This window comes from Drosophila erecta, unplaced genomic scaffold (assembly GCF_003286155.1).
Source record: "Drosophila erecta strain 14021-0224.00,06,07 unplaced genomic scaffold, DereRS2 tig00000152-arrow-arrow-pilon, whole genome shotgun sequence".
Lineage (NCBI taxonomy): Eukaryota > Metazoa > Arthropoda > Insecta > Diptera > Drosophilidae > Drosophila > Drosophila erecta.
In genome coordinates, this window is record NW_020825211.1 from 503744 (window position 1) to 523486 (window position 19743).

General features: G+C 44.7%; 6 protein-coding genes across 7 annotated transcripts; 3 read left to right on the top strand and 3 right to left on the bottom strand.

The window, feature by feature from the left end:
- Positions 1-7342: 7342 nt before the first annotated feature.
- Positions 7343-8517, bottom strand: LOC6549853. Its single transcript, XM_001977323.3, has 2 exons — positions 8450-8517; positions 7343-8097 (listed from the first exon to the last, which is right to left on the bottom strand). Exons 1-2 carry the CDS (start codon positions 8489-8491, stop codon positions 7354-7356), a joined length of 786 nt encoding a protein of 261 aa, XP_001977359.1. The 5' UTR covers positions 8492-8517; the 3' UTR covers positions 7343-7353.
- A 792-nt stretch (positions 8518-9309) lies between these two features.
- LOC6549852 lies at positions 9310-10110 on the top strand. The gene has a single exon (XM_001977322.3). It carries the CDS (start codon positions 9368-9370, stop codon positions 10028-10030), a length of 663 nt encoding a protein of 220 aa, XP_001977358.2. The 5' UTR covers positions 9310-9367; the 3' UTR covers positions 10031-10110.
- LOC6549851 (neuferricin homolog) lies at positions 10049-11166 on the top strand. The gene has a single exon (XM_001977321.3). The coding sequence runs from the start codon at positions 10081-10083 to the stop codon at positions 11098-11100; it is 1020 nt and encodes a 339-aa protein (XP_001977357.2). The 5' UTR covers positions 10049-10080; the 3' UTR covers positions 11101-11166.
- Positions 11167-11452: 286 nt separating this feature from the next.
- On the top strand, positions 11453-12365 carry LOC6549850 (COMM domain-containing protein 3). The gene is made up of 2 exons (XM_001977320.3): positions 11453-11778; positions 11842-12365. The coding sequence occupies exons 1-2, from the start codon at positions 11607-11609 to the stop codon at positions 12303-12305; spliced, it is 636 nt and encodes a 211-aa protein (XP_001977356.1). The 5' UTR covers positions 11453-11606; the 3' UTR covers positions 12306-12365.
- LOC6549849 lies at positions 12319-14248 on the bottom strand. 2 transcript variants are annotated; one of them, XM_026982738.1, is made up of 3 exons: positions 13837-14248; positions 13194-13785; positions 12319-12784 (listed from the first exon to the last, which is right to left on the bottom strand). In XM_026982738.1, the coding sequence occupies exons 2-3, from the start codon at positions 13746-13748 to the stop codon at positions 12482-12484; spliced, it is 858 nt and encodes a 285-aa protein (XP_026838539.1). In that variant the 5' UTR covers positions 13749-13785; positions 13837-14248; the 3' UTR covers positions 12319-12481. The 2 variants fall into 2 exon arrangements, with proteins under 2 accessions (XP_026838539.1, XP_026838538.1); XM_026982737.1 differs by having other exon boundaries at positions 13194-13765; positions 13837-14247.
- A 247-nt stretch (positions 14249-14495) lies between these two features.
- LOC6549848 (dihydropyrimidine dehydrogenase [NADP(+)]) lies at positions 14496-19533 on the bottom strand. The gene is made up of 5 exons (XM_001977318.3): positions 19389-19533; positions 17825-17890; positions 14960-17770; positions 14734-14891; positions 14496-14663 (listed from the first exon to the last, which is right to left on the bottom strand). Exons 2-5 carry the CDS (start codon positions 17867-17869, stop codon positions 14576-14578), a joined length of 3102 nt encoding a protein of 1033 aa, XP_001977354.1. The 5' UTR covers positions 17870-17890; positions 19389-19533; the 3' UTR covers positions 14496-14575.
- Positions 19534-19743: the final 210 nt, after the last annotated feature.

Sequence of the window (19743 nt, forward strand, 5' to 3'; positions counted from 1 at the left end):
CTAATTTATTTGATTTTGGAAACCCCGATTTCTCACAATTAGTTTTGATGCGCATGTGTGTGTGTGTGTGTGTGTGTGTGTCTTGCTTTGATATGCTTTACATAAACGTATTGAATAATTTATAAAATATACAATTTAGCGTTTACAAATATTATACAAGTTTTGAGAAGTAAACGAGGATAGTAAAACAAATATTGACAATATTCATTTGTTGAGCCGTACACCCAAAAAAAACCCTAGACATATCTTTATGTTGCTTTCAATGAGTTCTTTCGGCGCTTTTTCCAACTTTAGTCAAATTGGAATGAAAAACATACTTTAAATTGGCAAAGTAGTTGACAACTGCGGTTTGAGCAATTTTTTACGATAGTTAAAAACTAGATACGAAAATTTGCTAGAAATAGTTTGCTGACCCCCAAAAATACCAGCAACCCCCAAAAAAATAAAAAGCAACGACATATCCTTCTTTTTTGTTTATTTAATTGGCGAAATAGTTGAAATTGAATGTGTGTTGGAGTTCTGTGAAACCAGAACGGCTTGTGACCCCAATTCCTGCGTTTGGTGACCCCGATTTCCCCACAGCAATGGAATAACGAACACACACATGCCTACACTGAGCGAACTTTTGAACCAATTATACAATAAAGCATTAGAAGAACAAAGATAGCATTCTAAATGGTAACAGTACCTTTATCGAAACTCATACGATTGATAACTCTGAAGTATTGATTTGGATTCTGATTTCGATTCGAATTACGATTCACTCTGCCAGCAATCTTCATCGAATATCCATTTTCGAGCTGACAATATTTTATTGAATATTGTGCCATGATGCGAATGAACTATATTCAATTGAATTTTTAGCATTCAGCCATCCTCCTAAAGAGAAATCCTGATTTTGTAACTTTTTTGCAAAAATGGTTTCATTTAACAATTATATCTACACACCATTTTACGGCAAAAAGTATCTACAGATATTTTTGTATATTTGACAAGCACGTGAGAAACTCCAAGATCCCCCAAAAACGAGATTTGGTCAGAATTTTTTCAGGCAGCATGACAAATGAATTGTATTATCAAGGAACGACATATACATATATATATATATAACTTATATTATTTATATATATATATATATATATATATATATATGAGTGTGTACATAAATAGTGCGTGTAATAACTAGAATCACATAATTCCATCCACTTTTGATATTTTAACAAATGATAAAAAACAAAACGAACAAAAATATTTATTAACTTGATGAAGCATCTTAAGTGTTTGAATGTTGTCTTATAAAAACTAATACAAACAAATTATATATGAAATATATTATAGTATACAAATATGGATATGTAAGTTAAGGGCGTGTCATTCCTAAAGCAACAACAACAACAACAACAACAACAGAAACGAAACACAATAAATAAGAAGCATATATAGCAGAATGCGGGTAGAACAAACATTTGTTTCGTTGTGCTTTTTACACGAAAATGTTGAAAGTCCTCTCTCAAGGGTTCGTTCAAACGAGTTCGAGTTTTCGAGTTTTCAAAGGCCTGGTACAAAAGTTTCTAAACATAGGGCTCAACCTCCTAAGGCACAGGCACTCTAGCACCCTCCAAACACTCGCCCAGTAATTATCGAACACGCCCCCGTTCAAATGGGGAATACTTTCTGCCTAGGCCGAAGGACGAAGGACGAGGGAGCAGGGAGGTGGGCGGTGGGGGTCCTTCGGCCAGCTTCACACACCCACTCACTTGGATATTTATATATATATACATACGTATGACTATATAATATAGTGGCACCAAGAAATATGTAATGTCTTATTGTAGAAAACGGTTATTGATATTTACACATCAAGAAAAAACGCGTAAAAAAAAAAAAAAAATTATATATATATATATATATATATATATATATATACTTAACTATATAAGAATGCTTTAAATTATACTCAGAACAAAATATATACAATATACACTTATATATATTTACGAGGATACGAGAAACCGAAATCAGTTAGGAACCTTTTTCTAGAATGTTATGTCTTCCCTTTGAATCAATTAAGCAAACAACAAAATGATAGAAACAATTGATCGAAACCGCTTGACCAAAACTATAGTAATACCAAAAGCAATTGAGAGGTAAAATCAAAGCTTCGACGAAAATAATAAAAATACAAATACAAACGGAAAACTTAAGAGTTAACTTTAGCACTGCAGCAGCCAAACGGAAAAGCATAGAACCTAAAAATCGAAAAACCTAAAAACATTGACAAACTACAATAAGATGGGAAGCTATTGAAAGTTATCCTTTTGAGAACTCCAACCTAAGCTAAACAACGTAAACAAAAACCTATTCAACTCACGCAGAACAACCTGTTTCATCCAGCCACAAATTTACCTAAACTACTAAACTTGGAAACTGCAACTGCAACTGCAACTAATACTACAACCTACGGTACTTATAGACCCTAAACTTATCCTATAGTTTGCAGCGATTCAACTCGAACTACCAACTACCAACTACAAACTCAACTCAACTCAACTCAACTCAACTCAAATCAACTGAAGACATTATCTATAAGCATCGAACCGAATATGGGTTCCATTATCATCTGTTGATCGTTCTGAGTTTTCATTTTGACACGAATGAAAGCGTAATTATATTTATAGTTCCAATTATTATATCCAACTAATGACGTAACAAATTTGACAAATTATATATACACACGCACATATGCCTATATATGTATACATACCTTCAAAAAGTATAACAACCAGAAAACAAGAACAAGAACATGAAATTGCAAATGAAAATGAGGAAAATCGCAGACTACTCAGTGCAACAGATAAGACTAGAAATTGATTACCTGAACCTTGAGAACAAAAGTTTGAGTTTTCATTCTTAATTTAACAAAGAAAATCGATGGGAGCGAAATAATAACAATTACAATTACAATTACATTAACAATTACAATTACACAAGCAATAACAATTGACGGAAGCGAGAATCTAGAATCGAGATACTACCTTAATCGTAAACAGCAATAAAGTTCAAGAAGCCAGTCAACACACACATATACTCGTACACACACACCTCTAGAGAATCCTTGCCAGAAATGCAACAAGTATAAAGCCCATACTTCCAATCTTCTGCTTTATACGAGTATTCAGCGAATAGTTCAGGAATTGCGGGAATATAAGAATTATTGAGAGTTATGTCGGTTTCCAAATAGTTTCGAAACAATTTTTATTAGCACTTTACACACTCGGAAACATTTTCAAAAATCCGCACAACTATGGCGTCCTAGAATCTAAAGTCACATCGTTTGAATATCGTTTTTAAGTAGGAAAGGAATCTGCACTTTTGAATTTGTCTATACTGGGCTGATTTGTTTCGAGTGTAGCACCCGTAGAGGCATTACTTGTATTTTCTTTGGCTTTTATGGACCTTTTATCTTGGTCCTCTTGCTTCCCCTCCAACTTCTTTACATGGTTGTGAACAAATTAAAAGGGCTAACGAATTAGACCAATTTCTGAATTCTTCATTTCGATCTCAGCCAACTCGGTCGCACTTTGAACCCTTAGACACTCTGAGAAAATAGGAATAACAATTGTTAGCAAATTCGATTCGTGTGCCCTCCTTTAATGTCTTGTACTTGTAACCAATGATCATAATTATACACATATATCGACTATATTTACAAAGCAACAATAACCGAAACCAATTGTATTGTAGTGCTAAAACGGATGTAGAAATGCGAAACAATTTTCCAGAACGCAGAATATGTCTTAGATACTTTTGCTCATTGGGTTCCAAAAGCGTTAGTGTAGCGGAAACCAAATATTTAAACATAAACATAGCTAATTGTGTGTATTTACATATTAAAGTTTACAACAAGCAAGCGGCGGAGGGAGAAAGTTACGATGTCCTGTAGAATTTTTGAAAGCGTTTTCGTATTCAAACCAAAACACAAATTATGGCCTAAATATGAAGCTAGAACAAAATATATACCTATATGTATACATATGAATTGTACTTCAAATTATGTCTAAAGCAAGCAACAACAACAACAACAACAATTACAAGTGTCTGTATTTTTTTTAAGCAAAACCAAAAACAAAACAAAAACGAAAAACCCATTGCAATCAGGTACTGAAATCAAAATTTTTGTAAATTATATAAAACAAAGGCAAGGAATGGTTTTCGTCAAAGGGATAGAAACAAACTAGAACAACAGAAGATATTATGATACAATGGTTTATAGGAACTAGCGTTCAATCGGCGAGTGAATATTTGTATTCGATCCTTATTCGTTTATTCGAACATTTCTGTAGCATACTTAGCAGGGCAAAGAAACCCCCAAGTCCTTGGGCCGAAATCCACGACACAAGGAACAGAAACAAGGAAGAGGAACGGAAAGGAAAAGAAGAACAAGAACAAGAAAATAAGAAAATGAAACACTCATATTTAAATACGTACAGCTATATACTATTACTAGTTGTAACTTAATGTCACTAAGTAGATGCGAAATCGGGGGAAAATCGACGAATCGGCGAAGATGAAAAATTGTCCAGACGTTCAACGAAACCAAATGCAATATTTAATTATACAACAAACTAACATAGAACAAACAAGCGAGTATATGAATATATATATTTTACAATTGATTTATATAACGTATAAGTAAATGCCACATCATTTTTCGTGTAAAGCCTATTGAATTGTTTGTTAAACATTTTTTGAAACATTTTCTTTACGAAAAATCAAGAATGGGCAGAAATAAAAAACCAAAAAAAGAAAAAAAAATCACAGCTCACACAAAGTTACGCCAAAAGGAAGAAAAGAAAACAGAACAAAAAAATTTATATACATTTATCGAAGAAAAGATATATACAACAAAGATAAATTTTAGTGATTAATGTAAGCAAAGAACCAAAATGAATAATTCATTTTTCAAAACGCAAATAACTCAAAGTGGAGGATATGACAGCAAACAACACTACGAAAATAGCCTTACCATGTTTTCCACAAAAAAAAAAAAAACAAAAAAAAAAAAACAAAATCTCAAAAATCTTTACATTTTGCGTTTCATTTTTCGAATTTCATTTTAATGTTTCATTATTCTAACAAGATATTGACGAGTAACGAAAATATTTTTACAAAACATAAAAAAAGCTAGAAACCCGAATAAATAATGAAAACTAAACCTAAAATGCATAACGCTTCCGACAATAAGCTTTGGCCACACTATTGTAATAATAATATTGAAAAAAAAAACAAAACGGTAGAAAACGGATATGGAAAATCGAAGATGAAATGCAGTTTCGAAAATGGAGTTTTTGCACTAACGAACGAATACGGAATTACAACGCCCAATGACAAATTCAAATATACTCGTAAATAAAAGTATTTGCCCAATTTAGTCAACAGACATACATATAGATAAAAATTAACCAAGTACTTATGTAGTAGCCAGGTTCTACTGTATATTTTTATTAAACGGAGTTGTATTGCAGAATCAGCAAAGCAAATGTATTTTCATGACACGCATTTGAAGCGAACATATCAAAACCGAATACCGCATACGAGAATATGGAAAATACGAAATTATCTATAAATTACCGATACCGAATACCAATTACCGATTACCGATTACCAATTAACGATTACCAACTACCGATTGGATGTTATCAGTGAGCGCAAAACCGCTGAACGTTTAGCCCCAAAAGCAAAGAATTTCGAAAATAACTACAAATTTGGAAGCTGGCAGATAAACTAGGTACTGGTAGGTGTCTTGCAAAATATTCGCAGAAGAAAATAACAGAAATTAAAACAAAATTAATCAAGTTCTTAAGCTGTTTCATCATTTATTATTGACATATATTTACAAGCGCATTTAGGACGCGAAATGTGAAGAATAATATGCAGTTGAAACCATAATACCACAAACCGATCTACCAATCACACCAAATCAAATTGGAGATGGATGCGAAAAATACAAAAAAAAAAAGAAATCACACAAACTGAATCTAAATTAAGCATGAATATTTTTTGCTGTGTCTTAGTCCATGTGTCGTAACGAATTTATTGAACTAAATATTATACATTATTAAAATTATAAAAAAAAACAAATAAAAAACACAAAAACCTAAACTAAAAAATATCTTAACATTTTTTGTTTTAAACGAATAGAATGCAGGCAATGAAAGAAAATCTCTACAAAATTAAGCACAAATTTTTTCGGGGACAAAAAAAACGAACAAAAAATGGAAAAATACTAAGAAATTGCCTTTTACTTATATTTTATTTTCTACTATAAAAATTGAATTATTAATAATATACAACACACGCTGAATTCATTAAAGCATACAAGCGCGCCTAAAAACATCTGTGACTAATGAAAAAAAAACAAAAACAATGCAAACATATATAATTAAAAATCACGAGAAAACTGCAATCGAAAATGAAAAACTCCAATAAAATAATCGTAAAATGTGGGAGGTACAAGTAATTGTTGAGCAACATAAGGCAAATACATATACTAGCTACAGTTTAACTAATTATTGATAATGGTACATACATTCTACATATGTACAGCCGACACTCACACACCAACACACACACACACACACATACACGTATACATACATATACAGATATACCAATACATGCAAAAGCTAGTTGTATTTGTATGTGGGATCATACTTGAGTAGAGAATAGAAACCGAAAACCGACAATTTATACATTAGTATTTATGCAACAAGCTACTTTTACTTACATGCAAGTGTGTGTGGTATATAGTACGATATATATGTAAATATATAGTATATATATGTACATATATATTTATATATACATATATATATATAGGAGACACTTGACGACCGTTAGCCCGAACACAGCAATTTACTTATATAACAAACCAAACCACACCAAACCAAGTTTCTTTAAAAACTAAAAACTAAAAACCAAAACAATTAATTCCGAAAGTGCAGAAGTTTTGCCACGGAATACGAAGAACAATTATGTAATCGAGGCAAAAGTTGATGGGCGAATGATGGCGAAGTCCCATGAAATACAATATATATACACTTATTTAAAATATTTAACAAAAAAAAACAAACGATTTATATATATACATATATATACATACCACTAAATAGTTTAAATGTTTATTTATTGTATTTAAAAAAAGATGACCGATAATGAAACCAAATTTAAATAAAAGTAATAACTCAAAAAACCAAAACAAACCAAATTCTCCTAATTGAACTGGGATGCATTTCACATTTTATTCGACAATTCATGTCCATTTCATATTAATTTTCCATCTAAAATTCAAATTTAAAATTTGGCGCCACAGGCATCGATGGCGGCGTTGAGCGCCTCGAACTCGCGGATGGCGTTCTCGGTGGACTTGGCGGTGCAGCTGGTCGCATCGGTGGCCACGGCGGGTACGCTCTTCCGGAGTTTGATCAGATGGCGCAGCGAAGCCTGTCCATTGGCCACGTACAGCAGGCTCTTGGCGGTGAGCATGGCCTTGCACGTCTTCTTGCGAATGCTGGTGTCCTTGTAGCTGTTGCATTCCCTCCGCAGGCGGTACAGCTGGTAGCCATCGATGGTCAGCTGGAGTACCGCCTTCTTGGTGTCCAGCACCAGGTTGATGGACGTGAGGGCGGCGTCGCGTGCGCAACCCAGGAAGTCCAGGGTGGTGGACGCCACCATTTCGGCCGAGCTGGAGGACACATTGATGGCACAATCGCCCGCGTCCAGTGCCCGCCTCTCGAGGTCGTCCGCCAGCTTCTCCAGCTCCCTGAGCGGCCACAGGAAGATCTTCAGCAGCTGGCGCTCCGTCAGCAGGATGATCTCCTTGGCCAGAGCCTTCGATTCGGCGATCAAAAAGCGCGTCATGCGGTCCAGGACGGCGAACTCGTCCACATCCACGCTGCCCTCCTCGGCCAGCTCGTCCTCCAGGTTGAATCCCAGGTTCAGGTCGAAGTCCAGGTTCAGTTCGAGACCCAGCTCCTTGGCCAACTCCTGCAGGGAAACATCCTGCTCCACCGGCTCCTCCAGCTGCAAGGCTGAGACCTGAAAAACATAGCCAAGCAATCGTAAGTTGTCCGTCCTGAACATTTTCATACATTTCAGTTGCTTTCTTTTATGCTGTGGTGAATACTTGCGGATTCCTATTGTATTTTAGCTAATTAATCATACGCATAAGTTCTTTGCTGGCCCTCAACATATTCGATAAGAAGTAGCCACTGTTTTTATAAAATATGTTCCAGGCGAGGAGAAATACTTCAGCGATAAGGTTTTGTCAGATATCGCACATACGCACCGTTGCCATGTCATTGTAAAAGGCTTGATAAAATGAATCGCCTTACTTTGGAACCCCAATATTATAGTAGGATTTTACAAGTATATTCCATTTTCTACTCACAGCCGCCAAAGCGAATGCCAACACCAGAATACTACTCCTCATTGTTGGTTTTTTGGATTTAGCGTGATCCCGGTGCGGATTCACCTTATATATGGGCGGCTGACCCACCTGGTGCGCATTCAGATTGCCATATCGGCGCTCCCAGTTAATTAAAATATATTCAAGAGTCGTTTTTATCGGTCAATTGGTATATTTCCCATTATTTGGCCTTCTTTAATCGGAATAATTTCCGTCGGACTTTTTTGCGCTAAGAAAGGAGGAAAGAGAAAAAAAATGGGCTGAAAGAGAGGGAGTCCTTCGATAAGATCGCAAATTATATTATCTATAACTGGAGTCGCCCCTCCCAAATCGCACTAATCGAAGCATCTAAATAATGCCTTAATTATAGAAGATAATGTCATATAATTTATGGCCCTACTCATGCCCTCGATTAAAAGTCATTGTGAAGTCGGAAAAACAAACAGTGGCAATCCAATCTATGGAATCACTTGAGACATTAGACACACTCGCGTTTCCCAGTTTTTTGTTGACTTTTTGTTGCCAGATAAACAAACTAGTGGAATATGATCGTATAAATCACTTATTGTTCTGATAAATACATATTTTAGTATATAAACCCAAATTATTAAAATTAAATTACCGAAAAACTCATTATTACCCTTTCTACTTATAAAGTGTATGTGTATCCCGATGTTTCTGATGTTCTTTGTGTGACACCCAAACACACGAAGTAAAGTTCGCTAATCCGACCAAGCCGCGAGTGATTTACAATGGCCACAGTACATTTATGGCCACCAATCCAGATTAGTCAATTACCGTCTGCGAATAATCCATTCCTGGATGCCCGGGCTATAAATACGATTTGCGCTGAAATTTGCCATTAGCAGTAGCAATAGTAGCAGCAGAAGCAAAGTATCAATGATGAAGCAATCCGCCGTAGCCATTATCCTGACCCTCTTCGTGGCCAGTGGATGGGCCCAACCGCTGGACATGCCCGCCCAGCTGGACGCCCAGGTGCGCAGCGTGGTGGACGAGATGGCCGAGATTGGCAAGGCGGCCGGCGAGGCACTGGTGCATCAGTACGAGGAGATCGTCGTGGAGCCGCAGCAGGAGTTGGAGGCAGCCGTCGAGCAGGTGGAGTCGCGCCGACTGGAGAGTCCCGAGTGCGTGGCCGCCGAGGATGAGGAGATCAACCGCATTGTGAATGCCGCCCACGAGGATCTGCACTCCTGCGGCGCTGTGGCTGCCCACACGTCCGCCGAAATCGCCAGCGATGTGAATGCCGCCACCCAGCAACTGGTCTTTGGAGGCTACAACCTGGGCCGCACCTACAACAAGTGCAACTCGTACAAGAACTCCGTGCTGAAGCAGACCTGCATGGCCAAGTTCTATGTCCAGGCCACCGTCTACCTGGTCAGCGCGCGCTCCTCCATCAAGACCATCCGTAAGTCGACCAGCGAACGCATCCCGGCCGTCTTCGCCGATGGCAATGTGTGCACCCACTCCGCCTCCTCGCAGGCGGTGCTCGGCCTCCAGGAGGTCAACAGCCACATCGATGCCTGCGTCTCCCGTCGTCGCTAGGTGATCAAGAACCTATGAACTCATTTATCTGGATTCTGCAAATAAAAATTATGCAAATATGTTATGCACTTGTATCCCAACTTGGAATCCACAGTTTTAAATTCAAACCGGTTTACCGCTCTTTTGCCCAGCATGGTCACCTCAACCGCACGACAGGTTCAATTTCAAGTGGAACCAGTTTCGGTTCCGCACTGCGAAACGGCAAGATGTTCGGATTGCTGCGACACCTGTTCAAATTGCAGTTTCTTTTCGTTGTGGCGGCCGTTCTGGGCGGAATTTACCACACAGAGATTAGGCAGTTCCTGCGTCGCCAAACGGACCACTACCTGGACAACGCTGGCCACGATGCGGGCATTCCCCTGGCATTCCAAGCTGCCGACGAGGTCGGCACACTCTTCACGCCGGCCGAGCTGGCCAAATTCAATGGCGCGGAGGAGGGTCGTCCCCTTTACCTGGCTCTGCTCGGCTCCGTCTTCGATGTGAGCCGCGGCATCAAGCACTACGGAACCGGCTGCAGCTACAACTACTTTGTGGGTCGCGACGCCTCCGTGTCCTTCATTTCCGGCGACTTTGAGTCGTACAATCCAGAAACGGCTGACGATGTGCTGACCCTCAAGCCAGACGACCTGATTGGATTGGCCGGATGGCGAGACTTCTACCAAAAGGACTACGTCTACAAGGGACGGGTGATTGGGCGCTTCTACGACGAGAAGGGCGCACTGACCGCCTATCACCACAAGTTCCTGGAGCTGCTGCAGCAGGCGCGCGATGCCAAGCGCCAGGTGGAGGAGCTGCGTGCCCGGTATCCCGGCTGCAACATCGAATGGAGCGAGGAGCGCGGCACACGCGTCTGGTGCACAACGACCAGCGGCGACGGCAAGGAGCGCTCCTGGATCGGCTATCCCCGCAAGCTGTACAGTCGCGGCAACAAGAGTTTCCAGTGCGCCTGTGTGCCCGATTCGGAGCTGAGCGAGATCGATGCCGGCGGCCAGGTGGCTCACGGCGATGCCATGCTGAAACCGTACGACGACTGCGAGCCACAGGCCAGGGAGTGCTTCTACAGGGTGTAGCTGCTGTTCCTGGTTTTGTAAATAGTAAATAGTGCATTTGGATCAATAAATTATACGTCAAACGGAGGCGCTGTTAACTGGCTCGCAAAACTGGTTCCGGTTCTTTTCTGTTAAGCAGTAAGCTGTTAACAACACACTTACAGTTTCCAATTGGGAAATATTTAAATACGGGCGAAATATGCGAGCACAATTATTATATAACTGTTGAATCCATTCATTGGTTTTCTATCAGCAGCTCAACTTACTTAAAATCTTAAGCGCTTATCATGCGGTGTATAAAGCTCCTCTAATGGACATTGACATACACTGGGACTTGGTTTTTTTTTGCAACTATAGCGAGGGCGCACTGCCTGAACAGTAACATCGCTGTTGGGCATACTTAAAAGCTGCTGTTAAGAACGTAACTGTGCTGTTGGGCGCATTTCTTGTTTACAACCGGTTCAATAGTATAAATATAAATATAGCTTTTATTTTAATAAATCGCCAAGGGAGTTAAACTATCACACATGGACGCCTTGCCGGGAAGTTCCTCCGCCCTGCACACAGACACCGAGCAAACTGGGCTGATTTCCGCCACTGTAGTGGCCGGCTTAAGGAACCTGGGCGCCATCATTTCGCTGCCACTCACCAAATTGCTCATTGCAAATTCCTTGAAACTGACACTCCATCCAGATGCCAGTGAGTCGGAAGCTGGGAGTTCGTGTAGCCCTTGATCTAATCCATATGTGTGCTCCCCCGCAGCCATTGCTCCCGTGCCCGAGCTCTATGCCAGCAATGCCGCCTGCGCGAAACAGAGCGAGTACGCAGTGGTCACACTCTACGCCCTGGGCACCAAGCACGGCTGGGACGGCCTCCAACTGCGCCAGCAGCTGGAGCAACTCAACCTGGATCCAGCCGCCGTGGACGAGCTGAGCCGTGTCTACGACGACAATCGCAAGGAACTGATTCTCCGCCAACTGCAGATAGGCCATAGCTTCCCGCACATCACGGACATCCAGTGGCGCATCGTGTGCGACGTCAAGTCCTCCACCTCTGACTGCAGCACGGGCATGGCCAGCTTCCACATCAATCTGGGCAACTTCCGACAGAGCAGCGGTGAGCGGGTGACCATCGTTGAGTTCGTCTGCAACGCCGAGGAGCTGCAGTCACTGATTAATCGTCTAAAGGAGATCGAGCGCCACTGCCAACAGATGGCCGTGGCCTAGGGAAACAAGCGTCTAATATTCCTATCGATTATATTTTGCAGCATATATAACACAAGCATTGTCGGCTATATACAGTGTCGGAACAGAAAACCTAAACAGTTAACACAGTCTTCATCACTAAAAAGGCTACGACTTCCAATGGCATCCACCTCAGCGCCCATCCGCTGGCATCCGCGTCATTTGGCCACCTTGTGCGGCGGCGGCACCAGCAGCTCCACCAGCTGATCATAGTGATTCGGCGCTGTGCAGTAGATGGTGCCCGAGAAGCGGGTGCTGTCGTTCTCCTCGGCGGCAATCACTGTGCAATGGTTTTGTTGCGACAGCAGCATGTTCAGTCCACGGAAACGGTGGTCCTGCTTATACAGATTGGCCCCGTCCCGCGGCATAAAGTACGGCCGCCCGCTAAACGGATTCAGGAAGTCCGCCCAGTATCCCTGCGACAGCAGGCGATCGCACATGTCCCGCGCTGCCAGCACAAACTGCAAGTGGATGGAGTCGACATTAGTTACATATGTATGTGGTGTTTCTTAGTTATATTTTCATAGTAGATAGCAGGCAAACTGCAGTCACTAACTTTTCTGTGTTCTGATTATCTGATTTTATACGAAACTGTCGAGGTTCGCAGGCTAGCATTGTAACGCAAATCTAAGTTAATAATGATATAAGGTCGGAACATTATATTACGGCATTTCAGAAATGCGAAACATATTTGTTATAAATGCTTTATAATGGATGATGGCACAGGATTGCCATGAGGAAGGTCAACCACCTAGCCTTCAACACGAGAAACTGGTTTGATTTTATGTACACAAATGATCGTGGCAATAACGAGGTCATTCCTCAGCCGAACACACTGCTACAGTCCGGATTTCCGGAGTCATTCCTCACCTTGGCGGCGCCCATTTCTATGTCTCCTTCATAGCTGAGAACCAGCATGGTGATGGATGAGTCCCGCTGCGCGACGACGCGCACCGGGAAGAGTTCCACGAGCGACTCGCGGATGAGCATGGGACACTGACAGCAGGTGAACTCCAGGCGCGACTTGTCCGCGTTGGCCTCCTTGAGGAAGTTGACCAGCTGGCCAAGCGGCTCCAGCAGCCCGACGGTGGTCGTGTCGCCCTGCCAGGCGGGACCTGTGGCATTGGGCAGATAGAAGCGATTGCTCCTTGCGGCGGTCAGTTCCCAGTTGGGTTCGCTCTCCAAGCTATTCAGCTCATCGTCGCCGTCGAGATCCCGCGACTTGGTGACGGTCTTGAAGGACTCGCCGGCATCCGATGGCGGACCATTTCGCTTGGAGTACTCAGCCATCGGGATGATGGTCGCGGTGGCCCCCTTGGCGCGCAGTAGGCCGTTCAGTCTGTTGGATCCCCGATTTCCGGGATGAGAAATGGCCAGGGATGGCGCCCAGACGGTGCCCAGTACGCGACTCAGAGATCGTGACATTGTTATATCATAGGCTTCTGCAAATGCGTAGAAACCGCTGGCAATCAGTGCTATTTTGGCTGCGAGGCAAGGCGACAATGATGCTCACCTTGGCTGACGGAACTGGATTTCGAGAGCTCTGTGCTCTGTGCTCTGCGGGCGCTATCGAATATGCCGGATTTCCCGTGGCTGTCCGAATTTGACGTGGAATTTTGTTTTCAGGTAGTAGCTATCGCTGATTTGAAAGTGCAAACGACTTGTTTTTTGGGTGGCACAGCTGCTACTTGATTTCTACGCAGTTCAGTTTTTCGCTTTTTCTAAACTTTTCAGTATCGACGAGCAGCTGATCCCTTCGATAGTATCGCCAGCGTTAGGGATGAGTAGGGAAGTTAGAAGTTAGTAATTGGAGTTATTGATATTTTGAAACAGCTAAGTAAATTTCGTTGTTGAGCCTTTCGTTTACTTGAATGACAAGATTTATTTATCGCATTTCTGCGTTAGTAGTAAGCAAATCGTGCTCGGCAATCAGCTGGTCCCGTTGATGGCATCGATAAGAAGATAGATATCGATAAGCATTGCAAAAAGCTTGGGTGCGCGCCAATTTTGAATACGAATTGTAAACTAAAACGGCTTTCAAATACTTGGGCTTGTTATCAGTGATATAGCAGATATTCGAAGAACATCGTACCAAAACGATTGTTCAGTCCTTTTTCCCCAACGGCCGCTAAATGTTTTCCAGAGAAAACCCCCTAAAAATTCGCAACTGGCTGCTTTTGAAACAAGTTTTGACTTTATTGAATTACATAGATGGAATATACTATCAGTATTTCGCGTAGAACTAGGGACTTTTACTGGCATTGGCTGAGAGCGTGGGTGTAGAAGGTCTTCTCCTCGACTCCCCGCTTGATCACGTGCGGAATCTTCTTGGGCACCATGCTGGAAATACACGGAAAGATGATGAAGTTCGTTAGCCAGGAAGCGAAGCAGGTGACTTTGAGGAACCCACGTGATGCAGTCGATGATGGGACAAACGGAGACGCAGAGCGTGCAGCCCGTGCAATCGTCGTTCACGTGCGGAATGTGGGTGTCCTTGTCGAACTCGATGGCCTGGTAACCGGAATCGGCGCACGTCATGTAGCACTTTCCGCAGTTTATGCACATGTCCTGGAAAAGAAGATGCAAGGATGTAATGGCAACTGGCAATTGGAGCTTGGGGGTAACGCAGAACTCACATCATCGATCAGCGCCACCTTCTGCTGTTTGTTATCCAGCTTGTTGTATGAGCCGATCTTGTCCAGCGCCGCTCCGATGACATCCTTGATTCTCGGTGCCGGCCTGGGTGCTCCACTAGCCGCCGGCGGAGCGCAGGAGGCCTTCACCTGTTCGGCATCCCAAAGAGGTCCCTGCTGGCTACGCAGCTCGGCCATCTTGATGTCCCGCTGCCGCTGGTAGGGACCAAAGAATCCCAGCGTGGCTCTGCCCTCGCCGGTCAAGCGGACAACGGGCTTGCCCTTCTGGTGGACCGGAGTGGGCGGCGACTGGCCATCCCAGAAGGGACCATCGACTGGTGGCGGATTGGCCTTCAGGTAGAGCAGAGCCTTCAGCGACGTGCAGTAGTCCTCGATGACGGTGAAGTCCTGGTTCTGTACGGAGGAGCAGATCTGCAGAACAGAGGCGCCTGCATGAATGAACTGCAGCGCAACCTCGCCGGAATCGATGCCACCGATGCCGAGAATGGGGAATCCCGGCAAGCGATTGGCAATATCGGAGATGGCCTTCAGAGCCATCGGACGCGTGGCATTGCCGGAGACGCCGCCGTAGGTGGTGCGCTGCTCCTTGCCAATCGCCGGCCAGGCTGTGGAGTCCGCCTTGAGCCCCATTAGTCCCTGGACGGTGTTGATGGCTGATCCGCCATCGGCTCCTCCGCGCTTCGCGGCCGCCGCAATGGACACGATGTCCGTAATGTTTGGCGTTAGTTTGATGAAGATGGGCAGCTTGACCGCCTTGCGCACCCAGCGCGAGATCTGCTCCACCAGCTGGGGATCCTGGCCGCAGGCCATGCCCATTCCCCGCTCGCCCATGCCATGGGGACACGAAAGATTCAGCTCGAGGGCATCGGCACCCGACTGCTCCGCCTTGGTGGCCAGCTCCGTCCAGTCGTCCTCGTTGAAGCCGCACATAATGCTGGCTATCACGATCTTCTCGGGGAAGTCGCGCTTCAGTTCTCCAATCGACTTCAGCCAGTACTCGGCCCGCTTCTCCGAGATGAGCTCGATGTTCAGGAAGCAGCCCTGCTGCGGCCCATACTTGTAGCCCGACGTGGTGCCCCTGACGATGCGCGGCGAGACATTTGTGACCAGATTCTTGTCCAGACCGAAGGTCTTGGTCACCACAAAGCCCCAGCCCTGCTCGAAGGCGCGCCGTATCATGGCCGTGCTGGTGGTGGGCGGTGCGGAGGCCAGGCCGAAGGGATTCTCGAACCGGATGCCGCACATCTCCACCGATATGTCCACGGCATCGATGTCCGTGTAGAAGAGCGGCAGTGCAGCCGGAGTGTCCAGCGGCAGGCCTTGCAATTGGCAGTGAATGCTCCACGCGGCCACTTTGCCGTCATTGACCGACTCCACCGTGGTGTTGGCCACTCCGGCGAGATCGCCGCCGAGGAACACCTGCTTCACGCTGCTCTGCATCGTGACCCTGTCCACCACGGGCAATTCGCCGCGGAATTGCAGCGGCGCTAGTGCCGCCCTCACATCCTGGTCCTCCAGGCCGGAGCCAAAGGCGGAGATCACAAAGTTCGCCTTCAGGCGCTGCGTCTGCTCCTCATCCTCCACCCACTCGTCGTTTTCGTTCTGCTCCGTGCGGCAGAGCTCCATGGCGGTGATCAGGCCATCCTTGACGATCACTTTGCGCGGACTCAGGAACGGCAACAGCTCGCAGCGCTCGTCGCGCGCCAGCTCCACCTCCTCGGGCACAGCACGGATGCCGGAGGTTCCCTTCCGGAAGACGACGAACACACGACGGGCACCGCATCGCAGCGCGGAGGTGGCGCAATCAAAGGCCGTATCGCCGGCACCCAGCACGATGACATTGCCATGGAGCTTGGGCAAGCCGGCGGCTGCCTTGCAGGCGCACAGACCCGGCTTCGAGCCATCCGACACCAAGGGCAGGAAGTTCTTGGAGGTGTAGAAGCCATTGCTGGGCTGGAGGCCGGCGAAGATGGGATTCAGCTTCGGTTCCGGCAGTCCAATGCCCACAAAGACGGCGTCATGGCCAGTGGACAGGAGGCCCTCGATGGTCAGATCCTTGGTGGCCAGCGAGCGACCCGTTTCGATGCGTACGCCCAGATCGCGCACCAAATCGATCTCGAAGTTAACCGCATCGATGGGCAGACGATACTGGGGAATCTCGGCGGCACTCAGGCCACCCAGATAGTTTCTCCGCTCGTAGATGGTCACGTCCCGATAGCCCAGACGGGCCAGGAAGGTGGCGCACGACAGCGATGCCGGGCCGCCGCCCACGAGGGCGATCTTTTGGGACAACGGATTGGCCTCCGCCTGCGGGGTCCTCCGCTGCCGGACGCCCATCTTCTTGAACACCTCGGTGGCGAACTGCTGGAGGCCGCCAATGTTGATCGGACCCGCCTCGGAGGCCTGCAGATTGCAGCCGCCCACGCAGAGATCGCTGGTGGGACAGACCATGCCGCAGGTCAGGCCCAGCGGATTGTCCGAGAAGATCGCCTTGGCGGCGCCGTAGAAATTCTTATTGGCAATGCTCGTGATGAAGCTCTTGATGTCCAGCTGCGTGGGGCAGGACTTCTGGCACGGTGCGTCCGCGCACTTCAGGCACCTGGCCGCCTCCTCCAGCGCTCCGCGCTCCGACAGTGTGGTGTGCTTGATGTCCGAGAAGTCGTTGGCCAGCGTGGTGCAGGGCGGGGCGGCGTGGTCCGCATTCCGCTTCCAGTGCTTCTTGTTCTCCTTCGTCTGCTTGGTGGGCACCACGGAGCAGTGCGTCTTCACGCGAGGATTCCGCGCAAGCAGGTCCTTGGATAACAAAAGTGCTTCAGTATCAATGGATGGCTACTGCCAGCGACCTACCTCAATATCCGGGGAGTCCTTGCTCAACAGTTGCGGCGGACTCATCTTGCTGGCACAGTTGTTCACCTGCAAACGCAGAAGTGGCACATTTGGATTACAGCCATTGGATGGTGGCCACGTGCAGATCGGCCAACTTCCCTTTCCCATGCGATGCCTATCGCATCGCAGCCAGAACAACCTAATCGCCTCTTATCGCCGCCCCACTCGCAAGCCAACCGATCCTGGCGAGACGCTGTATCTAAGTGCACTAATGTCACCATTGGCCTTATCATCTAAGCATGAGGGCGTTATCATTTATCAGTCAAGGCTACGACGGCCAGGGGAGATTATTATTATTATGATGCCTCTACGATGGAACGCATATTGGCACCACCCGGTTTTATTTTCGAACGCTTCTGTTTTTCCTCCAGCCGAAGCGGAAAGATTAGAAACCGGCGAAGGTTACGATCAGGGGGGCCTGTTTCGTTTTTTTCCGCGATAATTGGGCAATCACCCGACGCACTTTTTCCAATTCGTAAGTAGACAGTAAGTAGAAGCCGCTTCGGGTGCTGCTTTCAATTTCATTTACCCTTAAGTATCTGATAGGTTAAGTATCTAATGCTAGCAAAAAACCCCCTTTAATGTATCTGAAGTATCTGATATGTCTGATGTATCTAATGTATCTGATGTGTCTGATGTATCTGATGTATCTAATGTGTCTGATGTATCTAATGTATCTGATATATCTGATGTGTCTGATGTATCTGAAGTATCTGATGTATTATCTGATGTATCTGATGTACATATCTTCCAAGAAGTGAGTAATGTAAACTATAAAACGTAAACTATTGAACTATGTAAACGAAATAAGCAAACTATTTTCGCTTTCCCCTTTGGCTTTGAGAATTGCCACAAGTATTATTCAGTTTTAACTACCAATAGCCAGAAACACGAGTAATACGCATTTAGAAAACTGCAAAAGAACTTGCAAATCGAAGGCGGCATGTTGTTTATAATTTGTTAATTATACAATCGCCTGCGCCCTTATACAAAGCAAACATATCGCAGGTATTATCTTGGTTATCTTTGAATTATAAGTAGACCGATTGTAAGTACATAGACCCATTGCCCAATTTTAAAAGATAAACCACTTGTTTGTATAATTCAATGCACCATGCTCACATTCCCAGTTACTAGGCTTTTTCAGAACAATACACATTTAATCACACAAACGTGGAGCGTTGCTTTACAGACCTTCGATCGAATTCACTTCAATTCATATTTAGTAACACGTGCTATCTCCCTCGGCAGCGCGCCCTCTCGCTCTCGCGCACACTCTGGCGTTGACTTTGAATTTTTATAAATCTATTTTGTGTTCTTGTTTTTTTGACATAATAGTTGAAGCCCCCAGCTGCTGTCTGATTAGCCCCCCTTGGAATCCGTCCCCCCATCACTTCCAATTTATTATAGGTATATGTATGCTAATGGCGAAATGCGAAAAACAAGTTCCATTTCGTTTGACTGTTAGGTACTCTTTCCTTTTGGCTATTTACTCGTAGTTAAGATTAGTGGCCGCAATACATACCGATCGCAGGAACGTTATTAGCTAATTTATGCGGCTGACACTAGCAAAACAGTTCGGCGAAAAACACACGAGAAATTCGAATCGGTCTTCACACTGACAACGCCCAATTGAAAATGCTCTTGAAGAACGATTTCCAAATCGTCGTTAACTCGGTTTTGCGTCGCAGTCGCCGTCGCTGCCGACGTCGATCTTCCCCACTACAGTGGGGCGTCGCAAAGCGGGAACTTTTCGAACTTTTCTTAGTGCAGATAAGGTTTTGCCTTAGTTTTGCTTTTACGTTCTCTGCTCTCCGCTTCGCTTTATTCAACAAACTAATGCTTTGATTATTGCTGATGCTTGCTTATTGTACTGATGA

What these genes read in the sequence shown, in the direction of transcription:
- LOC6549853 (XM_001977323.3), bottom strand. Translation starts at nt 8,491, where the DNA reads ATGAGGAGTAGTATTCTGGTGTTGGCATTCGCTTTGGCGGCT. An exon ending in TGGCATTCGCTTTGGCGGCT is followed by an intron (nt 8,098 to 8,449) that starts GTGAGTAGAAAA and finishes TATGTTTTTCAG; the next exon opens with GTCTCAGCCTTGCAGCTGGA.
- LOC6549852 (XM_001977322.3), top strand. Translation starts at nt 9,368, where the DNA reads ATGATGAAGCAATCCGCCGTAGCCATTATCCTGACCCTCTTCGTGGCC.
- LOC6549851 (XM_001977321.3), top strand. Translation starts at nt 10,081, where the DNA reads ATGCAAATATGTTATGCACTTGTATCCCAACTTGGAATCCACAGTTTT.
- LOC6549850 (XM_001977320.3), top strand. Translation starts at nt 11,607, where the DNA reads ATGGACGCCTTGCCGGGAAGTTCCTCCGCCCTGCACACAGACACCGAG. An exon ending in GACACTCCATCCAGATGCCA is followed by an intron (nt 11,779 to 11,841) that starts GTGAGTCGGAAG and finishes GCTCCCCCGCAG; the next exon opens with CCATTGCTCCCGTGCCCGAG.
- LOC6549849 (XM_026982738.1), bottom strand. Translation starts at nt 13,748, where the DNA reads ATGTCACGATCTCTGAGTCGCGTACTGGGCACCGTCTGGGCGCCATCC. An exon ending in TAGAAATGGGCGCCGCCAAG is followed by an intron (nt 12,785 to 13,193) that starts GTGAGGAATGAC and finishes ATCCACTTGCAG; the next exon opens with TTTGTGCTGGCAGCGCGGGA.
- LOC6549848 (XM_001977318.3), bottom strand. Translation starts at nt 17,869, where the DNA reads ATGAGTCCGCCGCAACTGTTGAGCAAGGACTCCCCGGATATTGAG. An exon ending in AGGTGGCGCTGATCGATGAT is followed by an intron (nt 14,892 to 14,959) that starts GTGAGTTCTGCG and finishes CTTCTTTTCCAG; the next exon opens with GACATGTGCATAAACTGCGG. An exon ending in CCCATCATCGACTGCATCAC is followed by an intron (nt 14,664 to 14,733) that starts GTGGGTTCCTCA and finishes GTGTATTTCCAG; the next exon opens with CATGGTGCCCAAGAAGATTC.